Source organism: Tachyglossus aculeatus, chromosome X1 (genome assembly GCF_015852505.1).
Source record: "Tachyglossus aculeatus isolate mTacAcu1 chromosome X1, mTacAcu1.pri, whole genome shotgun sequence".
NCBI lineage: Eukaryota > Metazoa > Chordata > Mammalia > Monotremata > Tachyglossidae > Tachyglossus > Tachyglossus aculeatus.
Window position 1 is genome coordinate 113,751,432 of NC_052101.1, and position 21,605 is coordinate 113,773,036.

General features: G+C 50.7%; 1 protein-coding gene across 1 annotated transcript; it reads right to left on the reverse strand.

Moving 5' to 3' along the window:
- Positions 1–581: 581 nt before the first annotated feature.
- Positions 582–21,388, reverse strand: THOP1 (thimet oligopeptidase 1). Its single transcript, XM_038740284.1, has 13 exons — positions 21,355–21,388; positions 20,231–20,434; positions 17,831–17,979; positions 17,145–17,252; positions 16,764–16,866; positions 15,807–15,967; positions 14,736–14,871; positions 14,190–14,556; positions 12,754–12,955; positions 8,492–8,678; positions 7,987–8,115; positions 4,862–4,998; positions 582–2,430 (listed from the first exon to the last, which is right to left on the reverse strand). Exons 1-13 carry the CDS (start codon positions 21,368–21,370, stop codon positions 2,272–2,274), a joined length of 2,058 nt encoding a protein of 685 aa, XP_038596212.1. The 5' UTR covers positions 21,371–21,388; the 3' UTR covers positions 582–2,271.
- Positions 21,389–21,605: the final 217 nt, after the last annotated feature.

A 21,605-nucleotide genomic window follows, 5' to 3' on the forward strand; every position in this document is an offset into this window, starting at 1 on the left:
CCCCCCCCCCCCCCAGTGCTTAGAACAGTGCTTGGCACATAGTAAGTGCCTAACAAATACCATCATTATCATTATTATTATATGGCCAATCTGGGGATACCCAAGGTTACCACCACCCCAAGATACAATCACCCCAGAGAAACATACCTTCGCTGCACACCTACACTCTCCAGGTAAATCAGTCCCTCCCTGCCCCCTGCCCACTTATCCTGAGGAGACAACTGACAAAAAAAGGACCTCGAAGGGGGCTCTGTCCAGGGTTTGTGGGTCAGAATTTCAAGGTACTGAAGTAAACTCTGAGGTGATAACTCAAGAAGACTGCCCAACTGGGGAAGCAACTTCATTTAGAAATGGAGTGAACTGCCTCTCGTTAGGAGGAATTTATTGTTAATGATGTGCATCTAGCTTTACTTCTAGTTATTTTGATGACTTGACACCTGTCCACATGTTTTGTTTTGTTGTCTGTCTCCCCCTTCTAAACTGTGAGCCCGCTGTTGGGTAGGGACCGTCTCTATATGTTGCCAACTTGTACTTCCCAAGCGCTTAGTACAGTGCTCTGCACACAGTAAGTGCTCAATAAATACAATTGAATGAATGAATGAGTGAACCGTCTTCCAGGGAGGACCTTGCTGAACTTGCTAGATGCTAGATGCTAAGACAGATGGAGAAGGAATAGTGATTTCTCCACGATTTAAGTCCTGCATCCATTTTCCCTAATTATTTAACAGGGAGCAAGAGGGTCTGATTGCCCGGAGCTCATCAAGACCCAGCCCACAGGAAAATGGCTTGAAGCCCCTCTCCAGTAAGGACTCCAAAAGTGGCAATGCTGGCAGGGTTTTCATCTTTCTGACAGAATGGAGGAGGGGGCACCACCATTTTGGCTCTTCCTCTGGTTCCCCTCCCGCCCCCGGCCAAAAAAGGAACAAGGGAGAAGCTAACTACTCTGCCTCCTCACTCCCAACCCCATGGAGACAATGGACCCTGTTACCACCATGAAACTGGCAACTATGGCTCTGGGGTTAAAGGAAACCACAGAGGGGGCTTAAGGCTCGCCCCCACCTTGGAAAGAGAAGTTATTTCTTCTCATTTCACAAGGTATATTGGGGTCGGGGGAGGAGAAGAGAGGGGTGAGACACACACACACACCTACACACTCATACACACCCCTACACACACTCATACACTGCAGCTTTCAATTCCCAGAAGTCCCAAGCTCCCACTAAATTAAGCGTCTAAAAATACACACACACACACACACACACCAAAAAAAAAAAAAAAATCACCCCACCGCAATCCCTAACTCTAAGTTACGATTTCATCCATTGTAAGCTAAACTATCACATAGGAAAGAATCCTATTTTGCTTTTCCTCTCTGAAACAGTTGCTATTCAGAAGGGGGTTCCTATCACGTAAGGAGTTCCAGAAAGGTAGGATGACCAAAGAGGAGACCTGCAGTTTGCTTAGATTCTGTCTGTGTGAGAGAAAGACAGGCAGAGAGAAAGAGAGAGGGGAGAGATTGAGCTTGCTGTCTTTGGCGGCTCCACTGAGTGTGAAGCCTGCAGCTCCCTGAAACAATAGGTCCCTACTAAATGGCAAATACCATATTTACTTACATAATTGTCTCTACCACATAAGTTGCCCACCCTGGGTTTTGAGGAGGAAATACAAGATTACTTTTTGTGCCACATGCCTGTAAGCAGCGATAGGCACAAGGAGGGGCAGAAGGAGGTTGAGAACCTGACAGTGGAATGGCAGTTGGGTGCCTAGCTTACTCAACACCTGCAAGAGTGCAACAGAAATCAGAGTCAGTCTCAAGGGGCCTCTTACCTTCCTCCCCTCTTGTTTTTTCCTCATCCGTCCCTTATTGCGGGACTTAATTCCTATAGGTACTTGCATGACCCCCTTTCCCAGTTTTAGTGTCAAAAAAATTAGAGCTAAAGAGGGACAATTATGTAAGTAAGTACGGTAAACCTGACAACCCCCTCATCTGTAATGGCTACCTGCTGAATTCAAGCTTTGAGGATGGAAACCCCATTGGCCAGGCTCTGGAAATCTTTTCCAAGGGAATTTGCATGGAGGGAAGGCCAATACCCTCTCAACCCAAATCCCCTCTCAACCCAAGTCTCGAACTGGGGAGAGCTCTCCTGTTGAGGGTTTAAGGCAACAGGACAAAGGGTGCTGCGTCAAGTGGGGTCCCAGCAGCCAGCCCCAGAGACAATGAACCTCACCCGATCTACCCTCCCACCCTGGCCTGGGGCTAGGCGAGGCCCCTCAGCAGGCTGAGGGTGGTGAAGGACTCTCCACCTTCAGTCCTTTGCTCTGAAGGAAGGCATCTTGCTTGGGGTCTCGACCTAAGAATTTCCTCAGCATGTCGCAAGCATCCACGGAGCCCCCTGGTTTCAGGATGCAGGTTCTGTAGTCTGTTCCGACCTGCCAGGAGTGAGAGGGGGAGATCAGGGGAGGGCCAGGAGCCCAATTCCCCGCCACGAACCAACCTCAGCAAACCTCCTCACCAACCGCCCCCCCCCGCCCGCCCTCTGGCTCGACTCTCCTGCCTCCCACCTTAGTACAGTGCTCTGCACTCGGTAAGTGCTCAATAAATACCATTGATTGATTCCCTATCCCCACCAAAGTTGAACTCACACTTTGAGAGAGAGAGAGAGAGAGAGAGAGAGAGAGAGAGAGAGAGAGAGAGAGAGAGAGAGAGAGAGAGAGAGAGCTGGGTGGAAGGGAACGCCTGCTGGGGCTCTACCACTAGTGGTGACAATTTATGACCAAAGAACCACATAGGGCATTTTTGCATTTTCCCTGATGGACAGGCAAAGCAGGAATCCTGAAAATAACATGCTAACATGGGCAGAGAAGCCCACAGTGGTCTCCAAAGTGGCTCCCCCTCCTCAAGACTGTGAGCCCGTTGTGGGCAGGGATTGTCTCTGTTGCTGTATTGAACCTTCTGAGGGCTTAGTACAGTGCTCTGCACACAGCAAGCACTCAATAAATACGACAATGAATGAATGGCTCCCCAGCTGGGCTGCATCATGGCACTACAGCACAGTAATGGCACTTTGCTGCAGTCGCTTTGGCCGTAATAATAATAATAATAATAATTTTGGTATTTTTAAGCACTTACTATGTGCCGAGCACTGTTCTAAGTGCTGGGGTAAATACAAGATAACCAGATTGTCCCACGTGGGGCTCACAGTCTCAATCCCCATTTTACAGATGAGGTAACTGGGGCACAGAGAAGTGACTTGCCCAAGGTCACACAGCAGACAAGTGGCGGAACCGGGATTAGAACCCATGACCTCTGACTCCCAAGCCCACTAGGCCATGATGCATAAAGGTCCCGCCCCTTAGAAAACCTGCATCCGAACCCTGGCCTGCCTCCTGGCTTGTTTCTATGCCCCAGAGGAAACACGACTGGAGGAGAAGAGAGAATGCAGGTCTTCGGGCCCAAGGCCTTTGCGACCGGACCAAGGCTTATCCACCATTCATGGCAGGAGACACCATCAACATTATGCCTATCTAGACTCTTCGGTATGTTCAACCAGTTAATGCCTCCTCCCCTATAAGACTCTGAGCTCTTTGAGGGCAGAGAGCACATCTTTTATTTCTTCAGTACATTCCCCAACAGCTTGGTAAAGCGCTCTGACAATAGCAGGTGCCCAGCCCACACTGGTGAAACTGATATTGTCTAGGGAAGAGAAAGAGATGCTCTGTAGCCTCCAGCCCAACTTTCTTATATCAAAATGGGGCTTCGAGTCTCCCCTTTCGAAAAATTGTTTCTAGGGCTCACGAACAGTAAAACACCAAAGAGTTGCACGGGGAACAGGGTCTCATCACTCTCTCCCCCTGACACACTCTGGAGGGAAAGGAGAATAGATGAAAAAGGAAAAAGAAAGGTGAAAAAGTAAAAATGACAACTTGAGGCAGCAAGGGTACAGACTGAAGGGTCGGGGAAAGGCAAAGTTCCTGATGAAAGCTGTGCCCACAGCTGGAAGACTATGTGGACTTCATTCATTCAATCGTATTTATTGAGTGCTTACTGCGTGCAGAGTTTTGTACTAAGCATTTGGAAAGTACAATTCGGCAACAGAGACAATCCCTACCCAATGGTCTCACAGTCTAGGAGAGGGGAGACAGACAACAAAAAAAAGCAAAGCAAGTGGACAGGCATCAATAGCATCAATATAAATAGAATTATAGATCTGTACACATCATTAATAAATAGAATAATATGTACATATATACACAAGTGCTGTTGGGTGGGGGGGGTAGAGCAGAGGGAGGGAGTAGGGGCGTTGGGAAGGGGAGGAGGAGCAGAGGAAAAAGGGGGGGCTCAGTCTGGGAAGGCCTCCTGGAGGAAGTGAGCTTTCAGTAGGGCTTGAAAGGGGGGAAGTGTGCTAGTTTGGCAGATTTGAGGAGGGAGGGCATTCCAAGCCAGAGGTAGGACGTGGGCCAGGGATCAACGGCGGGACAGGCGAGAATGAGGCACAGTGAGGTTGTCAGTGGCAGAGGAGTGGAGTGTGTGGGCTGGGCTGTAGAAGGAGAGAAGGGAGGTGAGGTAGGAGGGGGCGAGGTGATGGAGAGCTTTGAAGCCAATAGTGAGGAGTTTTCAACATGGAAGCAAGGAACTGGAAATCTGGAGAAGCGGCAGATGGAGGAGGTTGGGCCCCTTTGGCCCAGGGAGAGACAGGCTGAGGCGGGGAAGAGAGTTTTAGTTGCCAGAGCAGCAAAGCGGGTGGGGAGGGGGAAAACAAGCATCCCAGTGCTGCTGCTGTGGTCAGATACAGGAGCCGGGTGGGCTGGGAGGAGGGATGGGTATCCACAAAGGTTTTTTGGAAAAGCTTCCTTCACTTACCTTTGCATTCAGGATGCCTTCCTGCTTGAAGCGGGTGTGGAACATGTCCATGGAATACACTTCGCTCCAGAGGTAGCCGTAGTACTGTGCATCATAGCCCCCGGCCAGGTGGCCAAAAGTGGCTGGCATATTAGTACCTGGGAGAGTGAAAACAGATGTGCAGAAGAGACCCAGGGGAGTGACAAGCCTCCCTCCCTGTGGTCTCCCCCTTTCCTGTGATCTCCCCCTTTCCTGTGATGTCTGCTTGGGATTGAGGGGAGCGGGGAGACAGAAGACTCTTTTTCCTTGAGAATTCCCTCGACTTTTGGCCAGGTTGGCTCAGTAAACTATGGGGGACTTCAGAAAGATCCAGAAGCGGGTACCAGTCAATTCCTCAGTGAAACCCTAGGGTGGTAGACTGCAGCACATGGGGCAGAGGGGTGGGTAGGGAGACGAAAAAGCAGGAGAAGCAGCATGGCCTATTGGAAAGAGCAGGCCTACAATGCAGAGGACCACAGTTCTCATCCTGACTGCGCCATGTGCTTGTTGTGTGACCGTGGGTAAATCACTTAACTTTTCTGTGCCTCAGTTCCCTCAACTGCAAAATGGGGATTCAATTCCTGTTCTCTCTCTTACACAGACTGCGGATTCCGTGTGGGACTGGATTATCCTTTATCTATTGCAGCACTTAGTATGGTGTTTTGTACACAGTAAGTGCTTAACAAATACAATTATCATTACTTGGGGGGGAGAAAAAAAAGAGAGAGAAGTGGGGGGGGAGAGGAGGGGGAAGAAATCCTCCCTTGACTCCGAGGCTCCCTCCAGTTATTGTCCCATTTCCCTTCAACCATTCCTCTCCAAACTCCTTGAGAGAGTTGTCTACACTCGCTGCCATCACTTCCTCTCCTCGACCCCCTCCAATCTGGTTTCCGTCCCCTTCATTCCACTGAAACTGCCTTCTCAAAGGTCACCACTGATTTCCTTCTTGCCAAGTCTGATGGCTTCTACTCCATCCTAATCCTCCTCAACCCTTCAGTCAATCGTATTTACTGAGTGCTTACTGTGTGCAGTGCACTGTACTACGCACTTGGGAGAGTACGATATAAAAGACACATTCCCTGCCCACAATGAGTTTACAGTATAGAGGGAGGGAGAGAAAGACATTAATATAAACAAATAAATTACAGATATGTATATAAGCACTGTGGGGCTGGGAGGGGGAATGAATAAAGGGAGCAAGTCAGGGCGATGCAGAAGGGAGTTGAAGATAAAGAAAAGAGAGCTTAGTTAGGGAAGGTCTCTTGGAGATGTGCCTTCCATAAGGCTTTGGAGGGGAGGAGAGTAACTGCCTGCAGGATATGAGGAGAGAAAGTGTTCCAGGCCATAGGCAGGATGTGGGCAAGAGGTCGGCAGCGAGATAATAATACTGATGGTATTTGTTAAGCGCTTACTATGTGCCAAGCACTGTTCTAAGCGCTGGGATAGATACAAGGTAATCAGGTTGTCCCATGTGGGGCTCACAGACTTAATTCCCTTTGTACAGATGAGGGAACTGAGGCTCAGAGAAGTTAAGTGACTTGCCCAAAGTCACACAGCTAAGTGGCAGAGCCAGGATTAGAACCCACGACCTCTGACTCCCAAACTCATGCTCTTTCCACTAAGCCGCGCTGCTTCTTGATAGACAAGAATAAGGTACAATGAGGAGGTTTGTTTAGAGGAGTGAAATGTACAGGTTGTAGTAGGAGAGTTGTGAGGTAGGAGGGGGCAAGGTGATTGAGTGCTTTAAAGGCAACGTGAGGAGTTTTTGTTTGATGCAGAGGTGGATGGGCAACCACTGGAGGTTTTTGAGGAGTGGGGAAATGTGGGCTGAACATTTCTGGAGAAAAATAATCCAGGCAGCAGAGTGAAGTAGGGACTGGAGTGAGGAGAGACAGGAGGCTGGGAGGTCAGCAAGGAGGCTGATGCAGTCAAGGTGGGATACGATAAGTGACCGGATTAACATGGTAGCAGTTTGGATGGAGAGGAAAGGATGATTTTAGCGATGTAGTGAAGGTCGAACTGACAAGATTTAGTGATGGACTGAATATGTGGGTTGAATGAGAGAGGAGTCAAGGATACGCCAAGGTTATGGGCTTGTGAGACAGGAAGGATGGTGGTGTCATCTACAGTGATGGGAAAGTCAAGGGAGGACAGAGTTTGGGTGGAAAGATAAGGAGTTCTGTTTTGGACAAGTTAACTCGAGGTGATGGGAGGACATCCATCCAAGTAGAGATGTCTTGAAGACAGAAGGAAATGCAATACTGCAGATAGTAAGAGAGATCTCAGATGCCTTTACCCACCTTCACAGTTCTATTAAAATTTCATCTCTTCCAGGAGCCCTTCCCCAACTAAGCCCTCATTTCCCCTAATTCCTCCCTTTCTGCATCACTCTTGCATTAGGATTTGTACCCTTTATTCACCTCATCCTCAGTCCCACAGCCCTTAAGTACATATCCATACTTTATTTTAATGTGTCTCCCCCTCTAGACTGTAAGCTCCTTGTGGGCAGGGAGCGTGTCCACCAACTATTATATTGTACTCTCCCAAGTGCTTAGTACAGTGCTCTGCGCATGGTAAGCACTCAATAAACATGAGTCGATCCATTTTGAGTGCTTCCTGTGTGCAGAATACTAAACATTTGGAAGAGCACAATATAACAGAGATGGTAGACATGTTCCCTGCCCACAAAGAGATGTCAGTCTAGAGGGGATTGTGGGGGGGAGAGAGAGGAAAAGGGGTTGGGGGGGAGAGAGAGAGTGGAAATGGGGGAGAGAGGAAAGAAGGGCAAGAGAGAGGGGAAAAGGGGGAGAGGAGAAAAGGGGGGGAAGGGTGTGTGTGTGTGTGTGTGTGTGTGTGTGTGTGTGTGTGTGTGAGAGAGAGAGAGAGAGAGAGAGAGAGAGAGAGAGACAGAGAGAGAGAGAGAGAGGGAGAGAGAGAGGGAGAGAGAGAGAGAGAAAAAGGGAAAAATGCTTTTCTCTGGGAGAGCAGAGAAGTCCAACTCGCCCACGGTGAGAGGTGGAAAAAAGCTACTAAAAGGCCCTGCAGTCACCCCCACATACACCCTTCGGCTTCCCTGGGCATGGGGGTGGGGCAGGGGGAGGAGGTACCTGGAGTGGCCGGGACCCCGAGCACTTCCTCACACAGCCGGGCGTACTCCTCGGCAGGGTCTGCTTTGATCTGGGTGTGCAGAGCCTGGTCCACCTTGGCCAAGACGATCTGACGGAGGTTGAAAAGACCTGTCCCCAGAAGGGAGCCCAGGGGAAAAAAACAAACATCCATCTGGGGAGGGGAAGTGCTGGGCAACTCAAGGTTGAGATCTGGACCCTGGCAACGCCACATCCCGTTTTGGAGACCCTTGTTATTGCCTCAAATTAGCCCTCTTGAGCCCCAGGCCCTCTCCCCGCTACCCGGTCCTACCGCTCAGGGGTTAAAATACTGTTTTCCTTCTCAATGATGTCTAAATCAACCAATCGATCGATCATATTTATCGAGTGGTTTTTGTGTGCAGGGCACTATGTACCCCAAGGGCCAAACCAGACTAGTGAAGGGTCTCGGCGCCTTGGCGACCTGTGAGGTGGGGAGCCGGAGGAAGTTGGGGACAAAGGTTCAGACCTGTGTTTGCCTGGCGAGATTTCATGAGTTTCTCCAGGAGCTCGTGAGGGATGGCGCTGCCAGTCTTGTAGTGCTTGGACATTCGCTGCAGGGGCTCCTTCTCCCACACCCAGTTTTCCAACATCTGCGACGGCGCCTCCACAAAATCTCTCTCCACGTGGGTTCCGCTGAACATGGCAAACTCGGCCTGTGTGGGTTGGGGAAGAGTAGGGCTGGTGTGGATCGGGTGCAGGTGTAAGCCACTGGGCTAGATCTGGTCCCTGCCCATTCTTACCTATCTGCTGCTGATGATAATAACGGCGGTATCTGTTAAGCGCTTACTAAGTGCCAAGCACTGTACTAAGCACTGGGGGAGACACAAGATCATCAGGTCCCACATGGGGCTCACTGTCTACGTGGGTGGGTGTATGATTTGATTCCCATTTTACAGATCAATCAATCAATCAATCGTATTTATTGAGCGCTTACTCTGTGCAGAGCACTGGACTAAGCGCTTGGGAAGTACAAGTTGGCAACATATAGAGACAGTCCCTACCCAACAGTGGGCTCACAGTCCAGAAGGAGGAGACAGAGAACAAAACCAAACATATTAACAAAATAAAATAGAATAGATATGTACAAGTAAAATAAATAGAGTAATAAATATGTACAAACATATATGCATGTATACAGGTGCTGTGGGGAAGGCCTCCTGGAGGAGGTGAGCTCTCAGTAGGGCCTTGAAGGGAGGAAGAGAGCTAGCTTGGTGGATGGGAAGAGCCAAGGCCCATTCCCTGACTTCTTATACTGGAGACAAGTTCATTCAATCATATTTACTGAGCGCTTACTGTGTGCATAGCACTGGACTAGACGCTTGGAAGAGTACAATACAACTCAGCTGGCTTGGGAGAATACAACAGAACAATAAACAGACGCATTCCCTGCCGACAACGAGCTTACAGTCTCCAGGACCATTTCTGCATATGTTGACTTCCATGCTCTGCAATTTAACCACTTACTCATCTATATGCTTTTCCTTTCTCTTTTTCTATCCATAGTTTCATTCATTCATTCAATCGTATTTACTGAGCGCTTACTTTGTGCAGAGCACTGCACTAAGCGCTTGGGAAGTCTAAGTTGGCAACATATAGAGACGGTCCCTACCCAACGGGCTCATAGTCTAGTTTCTTTTGTGTCTGTCTCCCCGCTAGACTGTAAGCTCTTTGAGGTCAGGGACCATGTCTTCTAACTCTATCGTACTCTCCCACGTGCTTAGCCCACGGCTGGCACTCAATAAACACTACCGATGGATAAGCTAGATGACACCTAAAGAGTTGTCCTTCCAATCTGAACGAATGAATGGTAAAGCTTACCTCTAGGTTCAAACGTGGCCAAAGAGGCCAATGCCAGATTTACAATCCTGGGAAGCCAGCCTTATGGCCGCTTTTTTCTTTCGCCTCCCTCCTTGAACAGCCCCTCCACTGAATTGGCCATGGAAAGGGGGCTTCTGGGGAAGTAGGGTCCTCTGCCTTTAGCACTAAAGCCATACGGACCCCAACATTTTACTTTTATCTTTCCCGTTCATTCACAATCTACAACGGGCGCTGCCTCGCAGAACCCCTTCTGGACGCCGATACTTTTGATACTGAACACTGGGTACAAAGCAGCGTGGGCTGGGAGTCAGTTGACCTGGGTGCTAATCCCAACTCGGCCACTTCACTTCTCGGGACCGCAGTTTCCTCATCTGGAAAATGGGGATTCAATGCTTTTTTCCCCTACCTTAGACTGTGAGCCCCATGTGGGACAGGAACTGGGTCAACCTGATTATCTTAAATGTACCCCAGTGCTTAGTTTAGGGCCTAAACTTAATGCCGTAATGCCACAATTATTCTGAAATTTTGTTTCAGGCAGGGGTCGGGGGGATATCCCCCCTACCAATGGGACACGCGCTTGGGTTGTTTTTGCAGTAGTGGTGACAGATCCAGCCGAGTCATCCTCACTGTCCCTGGGGCCCCCTTTGATGGACAGCACACATTATAAGGCTGTGGGTTGGGGGCACGGTGTAGTCAGAGGCAGTGGACCAGAAAAATCTGTGTCTCCTCCTCAGCGGTGAACACTGCTATGCCCTCGTCTGGTTCAAATGCTGACGCTGAATCAGACGCTTCCATTCAACATACAAATTGTTGGGGGTTTTTCCCTGAAAGCTCTACAGTTGGGAATTGGTGGCTGTCCAATGCGGGGGCAAAAAGTAGAGCGGAGAGTATACGACGACTCTGGGCTTGCCCTCTACCCACATCCTTAGCTGGGGGAGGTAGCCCAGGGGCCTCACGCTACCCTAAAAGTGCCTCCTATCTAGGGCAAGCCAGGATAGGAACACGCCCCGATCTTGGTCTAAAGCAGACAACACGGACACATCTGCTTTCCTGGGAGAGGCCAGGGCACCACCTTAGTCCAAGCTGGCACGTCACCTGGCACTTGAGTGGCTCCTCCTCATCGGTCTCTCTCAAAGAGGATTCTAAGAGCGGGTAGGGAAGGATGGGCATAAGAAGTTAGGTTGGCAATCTATCTACCCTCCCCTCTGTCGTCTATGCTGTGTAACCCTTAAGCACCTCAATACTCACCTCAACCTCACAGCATTTAAGAACGTATCCTTATTACATAATAATGATGACGATGATAATGGTCCTTGTTAAATGCTTATATGTATCATGCACCATACTAAGTGCTGGGGTGGATACAAGATCATCAGGTGGGATACAGTCCCCGTTCACATGGGGACCACAATCTAAGTAGGAGGGAGTAAAATTTTATAGATGAGGAAACTGAGGCATGGAGAAGGTAAATGACTTGTTCAGGGTCACACAGCAGACAAATGGAGGAGCCGGGATTAGAACCCAGGTCCTCCAACTGCCAAGTCCATGATCTTTCCACTAGACCACACTGCTTCTCTTTTACTCTATTTCCCCTATCCCTAATCTATTTTAATGTCTATTTTATTCATCCCCCCTCCTAGCTCATTCATTCATTCAATAATATTTATTGAGCACTTACTGTGTGCAGAGCACTGTACTAAGCACTTGGGAAGTACAAGTCGGCAACATATAGAGAGGGTCCCTACCCAACAACGGGCTCACCACGTATTATTTATGTATATATCTATTTATATTAATGTCTGTCTCCCCCTCTAGACCGTGAGCTCATTTTGGGGAGGGAATGTGACTGATGTTATATTGTAATAATAATAATAACTTTGGTATCTGTTAAGCGCTTACTACGTGCAAAGCACTGTTCTAAGCGCTGGGGAAGACACAAGGTGATCAGGTTGTCCCATGTGGGACCCACAATCTTAATCCCCATTTTTACAGATGAGGTAACTGAGGCACAGAGAAGTTAAGTGGCTTGCCCAAAGTCACACAGCTGACAAGCGGCGGAGCTGGGATTTGAACCCATGACCTGATTCCCCAGCCCGTGCTCTTTCCACTGAGCCTTGCTGCTTACTCTCCCGAGAGCTTAGTACAGTGCTTTGCACACAGTAAGCACTCAATAAATATGATTATTATATACATATCTGTAATTTTATTTATTTATATTAATGTCTGTCTCCCCCTCTAGACTATAAGCCCTTGGTGGGCCAGGAACTTGTCTACCAATTCTGTTGTACTTTCCCAAGCGCTAAGTCCAGTGCTCTGCACACAGTAAGTACTCAGTAAATATCACTGCTTAACTGACTGAAGGCCGTTTAGATGGCTGCCTGACCCCACGGTATCTATGAAAAGAAAATCTTCTGCCTCATTTCCTCTCAGTTTGAAAATATAGTTTGAGTATTGGTGGTACAGTCAGTCCTCCTTGAGCGAGAGCTTTCATCATGTGATTTGGAGAGAACACTACCGGAGAATCAGGGAGTGTTTTGCCCTCAACAGGCTTCTGTCTGGATAGAGTGTGAACCACAGGCCGATGCAAGGAGATGCAGTGTTATGAGAAAGGGCTGTGGATGTGTGCGCGGCATAGCAGTTTCGGCAATTTTTCCTGTTAAGTGAAGGTCTTCAAGAACAAATCCCCAACATTATAGAACTGACGACTTTGGAAAAAGTCATTGCCCTCCCTATCCACGTGCACCCCCCTCCCTCCCCGACTCCCTCCACCCCTTGCCAAAATAAAAGAGGTTGAGCATGACTGTTCCAAGGAGACATATCTATATGGGGTGCTTCGTGGTTAGAATGAAGGACCAGCAAGTCCAGGCTCCCAGCCTCTCGACTTCTCCCCAGCGCTGGTCCGGGTCTTACCTGAGAGCAGAGTTGGTGCATCACGTGCCCAAACTCGTGGAAATACGTCTCCACCTCGTCGTGCTGGAGCAGAGACGGGGCGTCCGGTGTGGGCTTGGTGAAGTTGGCCACCATGGCTGCGATGGAGATCTGGCGGCTGCCATTGGGCAGGAGGCAGCCGGGCTGCAGGCCAAAGCAGGCAGCGTGGCCGTATTTCCCTTCCCTGGGAAAGGAGGAGAGAGCAGCGGGCGGGGGTCAGCCCCACAGGGTTCCAAGTGTCAGGAGACCCAGGGAGGAGCTTGGAAGCTGGAGCTGTGGGGAAGAGCGAGTAACTCTCCACCAGGAAGCCCTGGCCCGCTTTTCCCACACCCCGGCGTCCCCTCCGCTCGTCTATCTCACCACCGACGTCTTGCCCATGTTCTGCCTCTGACCTAGAACATTCATTCATTCAATGGTATTTATTGAGCGCTTACTGTGTGCAGAGCACTGTACTAAGCACTTGGGAAGTACAAGTTGGCAACATAGAGAGACGGTCCCTACCCAACAACGGGCTCACACTACAACACCCTCCCTCCTACCCCACAATTACTCTCCCCGACTTCAAAGCCTTATTGATGGCACATCTCCTCTAAGAGGCCTTCCCTAAGCCCTCCTAACTTCTTCCACTCCCTTCTGCGTCACCCTGACTTGATCCCTTCATTCATCCCCCGTTCCAGCCCCATGGCACTTCTGTACATATCTATAATCTTATTTCATTAAAAATCGTAATGATAATAATAATTATGGTACTTGTTGAGTGCTTACTATGTGCCAAGCACTATTCTAAGTGCTGGGGTAGATATGAGGCAATCAGGTTGGACACAGTCCCTGTCCCACACAGGGCTCACACTCTTAATCCCCATTTTACAGACAAGGTAACTGAGGCCCAAAGAAGTGAAGTGACTTGCCCAAGGTGATGATGATGATGATTATGGTATTTGTTAAGCGCTTACTATGTGCCAAGCCCTGTTCTAAGCGTTGGGGTAGAGACAAGGGAATCAGGTTGTCCCCTGTGGGGCTCACAGTCTTAATCCTCATTCTACAGATAACGGAGGCACAGAGAAGTGAAGTGACTTGCCCGAAGTCACACAGGTGATAAGTGGCGGAGGTAGGATTAGAACCCACAACCTCTGACTCCCAAGCCTGGGCTCTTTCCACTAAGCCCCGCTGCTTCTCAAGGTCATACAGCAGACATGTGGTAGAGCCAGGATTAGAACCTATAACCTCCTGACTCACAAGCCCATACTCCATCCACTAAGCCATGCTGCTTCTTTATATTAATGTCTGTCTTCCCCTCTAGACTGTAAGCTCACTGTGGGCAGAGAATGTGTCGGTTATACTGTTAGAGTGTACTCTCCCAAGCGCTGAGTACAGTGCTCTGCACACAGTAAGTTGACTGACTGACTGCCCAGACTCACCGCGGGTACAGGTCCAGGTAGAATTTCCCAATCTCCTTCCCCGAGACTACATCCCTCACTGAGTAAAGCTTCACATCCTCATGCCACACCACGGCGTTCTCTTCCAGGTTGAAGGTCAGCCCCAACAGCTCTTGGTAAAGGCCCAGGAGGCCCTGCGTGACCACCTGCATGGGGAAGTACTCCTTCAGCAGGTTCTGGTCCACACTGTAGCGGGTCTCCTCCACTTGATTCATGTAGTAACGCATGTCCCAGGCGTTGATCCGGGCGTCGAACTCCAGGCCTCGCAGCTTGCACTCTTTCTTCTTCAACTCCATGATGATGGCTCGCTCCTCCTCGCCCAGGGGCTTCAGTTTCTGGGCCAGCTCGTCTAGGGAGAGAGGGACCAAAAGAGTGGGAAAAAGTTGGGACTGTCTCAGAAAGCGGCCGTGGCACAGGTCCGGGGGGAGATGGGTCGAGGGTGGAGAAGGAGAAAAGGAGAGGGGGAGGAGAGAGGAGAAAGGGGAAGTGCCGGGGGAAGAGAGGAAGGGGAGAGAGAGAGGCCAATACCTAGGAAAGTAGCCACATTCTTGCTGGTTTTAGCCATGTTCATCTCCAGGACATAGTCGGCGTGAGTGCTGAAACCCAGCAGGCTGGACTTTTGGGCCCGCAGGTCTACTAGCTCCTTGAGGATCACACAGTTCTCCTAGGGCACACCAAGGAGTCAGCCAGTCAGCAGGGGAGATCAACCCAGTTGCCCAGGTGACCGGCCCTGACACAGCAGAGAACAGGCATCAAGTGTCTGAAAATCAAGGGTCAGTCCTTCCCAACTCTACTGAGTGCCGAGCACCGGGGAGGTTGGAGAGGGGAGGGAGATGGTCAGAGGGAGGCAGAGACATGGACCCGAGCCTCGAGAGCCTGACAGTCTGGTGGAGACAAACACGCTGAGACCACTGAGACGGTCTCCATTCACAGGGAGTATAATCTAATGGAGCCTCTGGACTCTTTGGAAAGCAATAATTACAACTGTGGTATTTGTTACACACTTACTATCTGCCAAGCCCTGTACTGAGCGCCAGGGTAGAAATAAAGTAATCAGGTCCCACATGGGGCTTACAGTCTATGTAGGAGGCAGCACAGGTGCTGAGTCCCCATTTTGCAAATGAGGGAATTGAGGCACAGAGACTTGAAGTGACTTGTCCAAAGTCACAGAGCAGGTAAGTGGCAGTGCGGGGATTAGAAACTTCCGGGTCTGTGCTCTTTCCACTAGGCCACGCTGCTTCCCCTCTTGCAACTGGAAATCATTTCCAGCACCCACAGTGCAGGTGGCTTTCCTTACAGGCTCCCCCCGGGTGGAAAGAACATTTTCTCAATTTCGAACCCTCAGGAAAAGTTTTTAGATCCACTCAAGCCAGGAGAACGTTACCATCCTCACTCCGCCCCACCCCCGTCCGCTGTATGAAACTCCTCGGTACCCGTAAGCTGACTGTGGACAGGGAGTGTGTCTGTTTATTCTTGTATTGTACTCTCCTAAGCGCTTAGTACAGTGCTCTGCACACAGTAAGCTTTCAGTAAATATGAGTGAATGAATGAATGGTCGGAAGGTGCGGAGATGGGGTGATGAAGATGACTGCTTCTTACCTCCTTGCACCTGCAATTGAACGCTTCCTCCACCTTCCGCCTGGTCTCTGGCACGTGGCACTTCTTCAGGAGAGGAAAGTAATGGGGGTACTTGAGGGTGACCTTCAGCTTTTCATCCTCCGTCTTCTCCAGAGAGTTGAGAAAGTCCTCCGGGAGCCCTCCTGGGGAAACAAGTGGGCTGCTTAAGGGCTGAAACCTGGACTCCTGAAAAGATGGGCTTCCCTCTGCATGGAGAGTCTCGGGAGGAAGTCGTCCCCCCACCCCCCACACCTGCCCAGGGAGCAAAAATTGAAATGGCAATTCTCTTCAAAATCTACTTTGATTTGGGTCTCGATCTGAGGGACGCTGTACTGCCAGGTGCTCCTGGGACTGAAAAACTGGAGAACGGGACAGCAGCCCGTGGAGCAATCAGGGACCTTGGAGCATCTGGCGATCTCAGAGCTGGGGGGAGAGGCTGGGGCAAGAGGCCCAATTGGACCTGGAGACGATTCTTCTTCCTCTACAATCCAGCCCAGAACACAACATGAGCCAGGCCCCTCCGGGATCGGACCCAATGTCTGCCCAGCCCGGGACCCAGTCTCTGCTAGCAGCACCTGGGTGTTTGGAGGAAATGGCCAGGGCTGGTCTCCGACGGAACATTCAACACCCACAACTTGCCCCTCCAGTGACCCGGTATGGACTGCTCACCCGTGGATCGGCCCAACCCTTCCACCGGAAGGAGCAGCGCTTTCTTTGGTCGGTTCGGAACCTACCACCTTCCACCTCCAAACGGACTGCCCCTCCCACCGCCCCCGGTGCTGCCGTTTCGGATTTGGGAAACAACACGTCCGCGTTCTCTTTTGTCCAATCCTGAGTGGGAGCTAACCTCCCAGGAGTTAATGCTTGGAGGGCTGGATCAGCAGGAAACCACTCCTCAGGAAACACTCCTCCCCCTGACCCACCCTAAAAAGGCCTCACCCAGCTCCTCCTTGGAGAAGGGTAGGAAGGTGGTGTCCTCATTTAGGTTCTTGTTGAAGTCGATGCAGAGGAGGCTCAGGTTCTTCTTAATGGCTTTGATTTTCTAAAGGGGATGGATGTAGAGGAAATCAGGGGGCGGGGGCGGTCTCAGTTTTCTGAGGAAACTTGGATCTCGCTGGTTTCCTCGAGGGGATCATGGGAGACAAGGGATTCAATGTTCCTACCCTGCGGGCCTTGGGCAAAGGATGAAGCCGTCGGCTGGGGAACTGAGTGGAGGGGGTAGGGGAGAGGCCCAGCAGAAAGCAAGCAGGGGGTGGGGAGACGGCAAGGCCCAGCTGCTCCTCCATCTGGGAGGCCCTGGGGGGGGATCTGGAAGCTCACATCTTGAGTCTCTTCAGGAAGGTGAAGTCCGTTCCTTTTCCCCAGCTTGATCAACCGCTCCAGGTACCGCTTGGCTTCCGGCTTCAGTGACTCAGTTTGCGATTTTTCCTATCAAAACAGGAGAGGAAAAAAACAGCCGCCCCCCCAAAGTTTTGAGGATGAGGAGTTCCCAAGAGATCATGTGCGCTCTCAGACCACTCAGCAACGCCATCCTGGCTCAGCCCTACAATCCAGCCAGCCCACGTCTCTGAGCAAAGTGCTAGTCCAGTGCTTGGCACACAGTAAGTGCTCAATAAATACCACTGATGACAGTGGCCCCTGGACTATGGAAGGAACCATCACACGTTCTCACAGTTAAGGACGGATCACCTAACGCACCTAAATCTCTTTGCCCATGGAATTATCTGAAGCTTCCTTGGCCTAACATTGCCTATATTTCTCCATGATAACCCATCCAGACCTTTCTGGAACTGTCCACCTCTTCTGCCTCCACAACTTCCCTTGGGAACAACCACCAAGTTAGTTTTCTGAAGACTGCTTGCTCTGCTTCTCACTTGTCTAAACGTTGCCTTTCCAGAGGGTACCCACTACATCCACCCCCGCCCATCAGGGCAGTGAGGGCAAAACTACCTCATCTGGCTCGGGTCGATCCGTTTGGCTTCACTGACTCTTTCCACCTTGCTCACCTGCAGCCAGACGATTCTCTGGTACACATCGTGCCTCATGCTCATTTCCACATCAAATGCAGAGAGCTTCTTGTCTGCCTCGGTGCTGGCTGCGCGAATTTCCTTGGAGGGGGAGACGTGCTGGGGGAAATCCAGAACGTTCCTCTGTACTGAAATGAGATCAACCCACAAAAAAGAGGGAGTGAGGTCAGGCCAACCAGTGGGGAGAGGCTGGGGAAGAGTGGGCAGTCCAGGGGGCCCAAGAGGAGATAGAGAGCTGGACCCAAAGACCCAGTTCAAAAATAATCATTACTGTTGAAGCCCATAGCTCAACAAGTCTCCTACACGGCAACATCGCCCTGCCTGCCGAGGAAGCTCAGTCAGATCAAATCCTCCCTCATAAACAGGATCTAAGAACACCATGTAAGGTTCCTGACCTACAGCAGCTAAACTTCCTAATACAAGCAAACAAAACAGACCTTTTCCTTAGAGCAGATGACATGAAGAACACTGGACAGGAGCTAGGTCTCAGGGGGGTGAGGTACCAGAGGCCTGAATTTAAGTCTTCCAAAGGGGCAACTGATGAAAGCTTTCGCCAAGGACCTGAGTTGTCAAGGATTAGGGAAAAGAAGTGGGCTGGGGCAGGGGGTTGCGAAAGAGAGAGAAGAGACCACTTCAGACACAGTACTTAACACAGAATCATTCATGCCCAGATGCTCAAAAAAGTTCCAGACTTAACAGGGCATCGGTGGAGGCAGGGTAGAAGAGGGAAGAGCAAGAGGAGAGACTGCGATGGGCGATACCACCGGCCTGGAACACCTTCCGACTGTAGCTCTGCCAAAACAAATCCTCCCTAGCCTTTGAAGTCTCCTAAAACGGCACCTATCTCCGGGAGGCCTTCCCTACATCTTCTCAATCATGCCATCACTTCAAACAGTCATTTTTGTCTGTTATGAATTATGGCTATCTACACTGCCACTGCCACTATTAACCATGATCTATTTGTCCATTTATATCCCCTGTCCCTCTAATATAGTAAAGCTCCTCAGGGGCAAGATCAAGTTTGATACTTCTTTTGTCTGTTTCCCAAGTGCCTGGTACAGTGTTCAGCACGTATCCTTCCCGTCTCACAAGCCCGCAACCTTGATGTCATCCTCGACTCCACTCTCTCATTCACCCCTCACATCCAATCCGTCACCAAAGTCTAATGGTCTCACCTTCGCAACATCGTCAAGATCCACCTTTTCCTCTCCATCCAAACAGCTACTTTGCTGGTTCAATCTCTCATCTTATCCCGACTGGATTACTGCATCAGCCTCCTCTCTGGTCTCCCATCCGCCTGTCTCTCCCCACTTCAGTCTATACTTCACACTGCTGCCCGGATCATCTTTGTGCAGAAACGCTCTGGGCATGTTACTCCCCTCCTCAAAACTCTCCTACGCATCAAGCAAAAACTCCTCACTCTCAGCTTCAAGGCTGTCCATCACCTCGCCCCCTCCTACCTCACCTCCCTTCTCTCCTTCTACAGCACAGCCCACACCCTCCGCTCCTCTACTGCTAATCTCCTTACCATGCCTCGTTCTCACCTGTCCCGCTGTCGACCCCCGGCCCACACCATGCCCCTGGCCTGGAATGCCCTCCCTCTGCCCATCCGCCAAGCTAGCTCTCTTCCTCCCTTCAAAGCCCTACTGAGAGCTCACCTCCTCCAGGAGGCCTTCCCAGACTGAGGCCTTTTTCCTCTCCTCCTCCCCATCCCCCCACCCTACCTCCTTCCCATCCCCCCACCCTACCTCCTTCCCCTCCCCACAGCACCTGTATATATGTTTGTACAGATTTATTACTCTATTTCACTTGTACAGATTTACTATTCTATTTATTTTGTTTATGATGTGCATCTAGCTTTATTTCTGTTTGATGACTTGACACCTGTCCACATGTTTTGTTTTGTTGTCTGTCTCCCCCTTCTAGACTGTGAGCCCGTTGCTGGGTAGGGACCATCTCTATATGTTGCCGACTTGTACTTCCCAAGCACTTAGTACCGTGCTCTGCACACAGTAAGCGCTCAATAAATACGATTGAATGAGTTGAATGAATGAACAGATACGCAATAAATACTGCTGATCCTGGTACTGAAACAAAGGTTTAGGTGGTCATATTAGCACAGGTCAGAGAGAATCCCCAACTCTTTGAAAAGTAAAAGGATTGGGGGCATGCTGGGACACTCAGAGAAAGGTTTGAAAAGGTTAAGGTTTCCCTGCCGAAACCTGAGCCAGGTCTTGCGTGTGTCCACAACCGATGCCAGTTTTTAAAAATTCCCAGCTCTAACCAGATGAGGAAAAGCGATCTCCCGGATCTGGCCTCTTTCAAATAAGTACCCTGGGTGCTTGCCAAAGCACAGACCTAATCCCCGCTTTGGTTTACCTGTATACTCCACCTCCACATCAGCCAGAGCCTTGAGGGTGTTTTCATAAGACACCTCTCTCTGTTCCTGGGCGCCCACCCGGTCATACACCAGCTTGGTTTTTTCAATGAGCTCATTGGTCAGGTTTTCGATTTGTTCCGCCGTCAGGTCCCATCGCAGGTGATTCACCACAGCGGCCTGAATCGAGTTATCCATGACGTCACCTGTGCAGGGAAGACGGAGGCTCCATGATCAGGGCAGGGAAAAGCCATGCACGGGGTGGTGAAGCCTGAAGTAGGTGTGTGTGTTGGGGGGGTGCGGAGAGGGGTTGTTGAGACCAGTAGAACTGGCTGGCTATTACTTGTCGACACCTAACAGCTGCTTAGAGAGGCAGCATGGCTCAGTGGAAAGAGCCCGGACTTTGGAGTCAAGAGGTCGTGGGTTCAAATCCCGGCTCCGCCACTTGTCAGCTGTGTGACTTTGGGCAAGTCACTTCACTTCTCTGGGCCTCAGTCCCCTCAGCTGGAAAATGGGGATGAAGACTGTGAGCCCCACGTGGGACAACCTGATTACCGTGTATCTACCCCAGCGCTTAGAACAGTGCTTCGCACGTAGTAAGCGCTTAACAAATACCAACATTATTAGTATTACCTAGCACCAAAATGGAGCCCAAGAAAAGCCAACCGATCGGGAGGAGACGCTTGGGGTTCAAAATGGGGCATGTCTCAAGGGGAAATGCGGGGGGCTTCGAGATCGTCTAATGATAGTACAGTGCTCTGCACATTGTAAGCGCTCAATAAATACGATTGATGATGATGATGGGAGGGGAACCTAGATAGGGAGTGTGGAGGGAGAGGAACCTAGAGCCAAACAGGGAAGGGAATCCCCACAGAATTTCAACAGGGTGAGGGGCAGGGGCCCCTGCCTCTAACCAAGGTGGGAGTTCAGGAGACCCTCCCTTATTCCCAGGGGGGCCCATGGGCCTCTCCTCCATCCCAATCGTGGGGGGGGCAAGTAGTGCCTCCTCCAGCCCGATGGGGAATCCAGGAACCCCTTCTCCCAACCAGGATGGGCTCGATCCTCCCCTCATCCGCCCCTTCTCCCCAGCAACCGGGCCGGATGATGGGCGAAGCGAGGCCGGTACCTGTGGGGGGCGCCATGACGACGGAGTGGGGGGGGCAGGGGACGCGGCCGTTTCCGGCTGCCGCAGCGGCCCCTCCCTCCTCCACCTGACGCGGGCGAACTGCTAAAGGGATTGGGAGGAGGCGGGAGCCCCGGGGGGTGCTGGGATAGTGGCGGACTGAGGCGTGTGCGTGGAAGAACCATAGAGATGGTGGCTTGGGAAATAGGGCGGGCGGGGAAAACAGCCCCACCTCATCTTCCCAGAGCAGTTAT

Bases quoted from the DNA above. Each gene is read 5' to 3' on its own strand.
- THOP1 (XM_038740284.1), bottom strand. The intron at 15,968-16,763 runs GTGAGGCCTTTT...TTGTTTCCCCAG, and splicing joins CTTCTCCAAGGAGGAGCTGG to GAGGGCTCCCGGAGGACTTT. The intron at 2,431-4,861 runs GTAAGTGAAGGA...CACTCCTGGCAG, and splicing joins AAGGCATCCTGAATGCAAAG to GTCGGAACAGACTACAGAAC.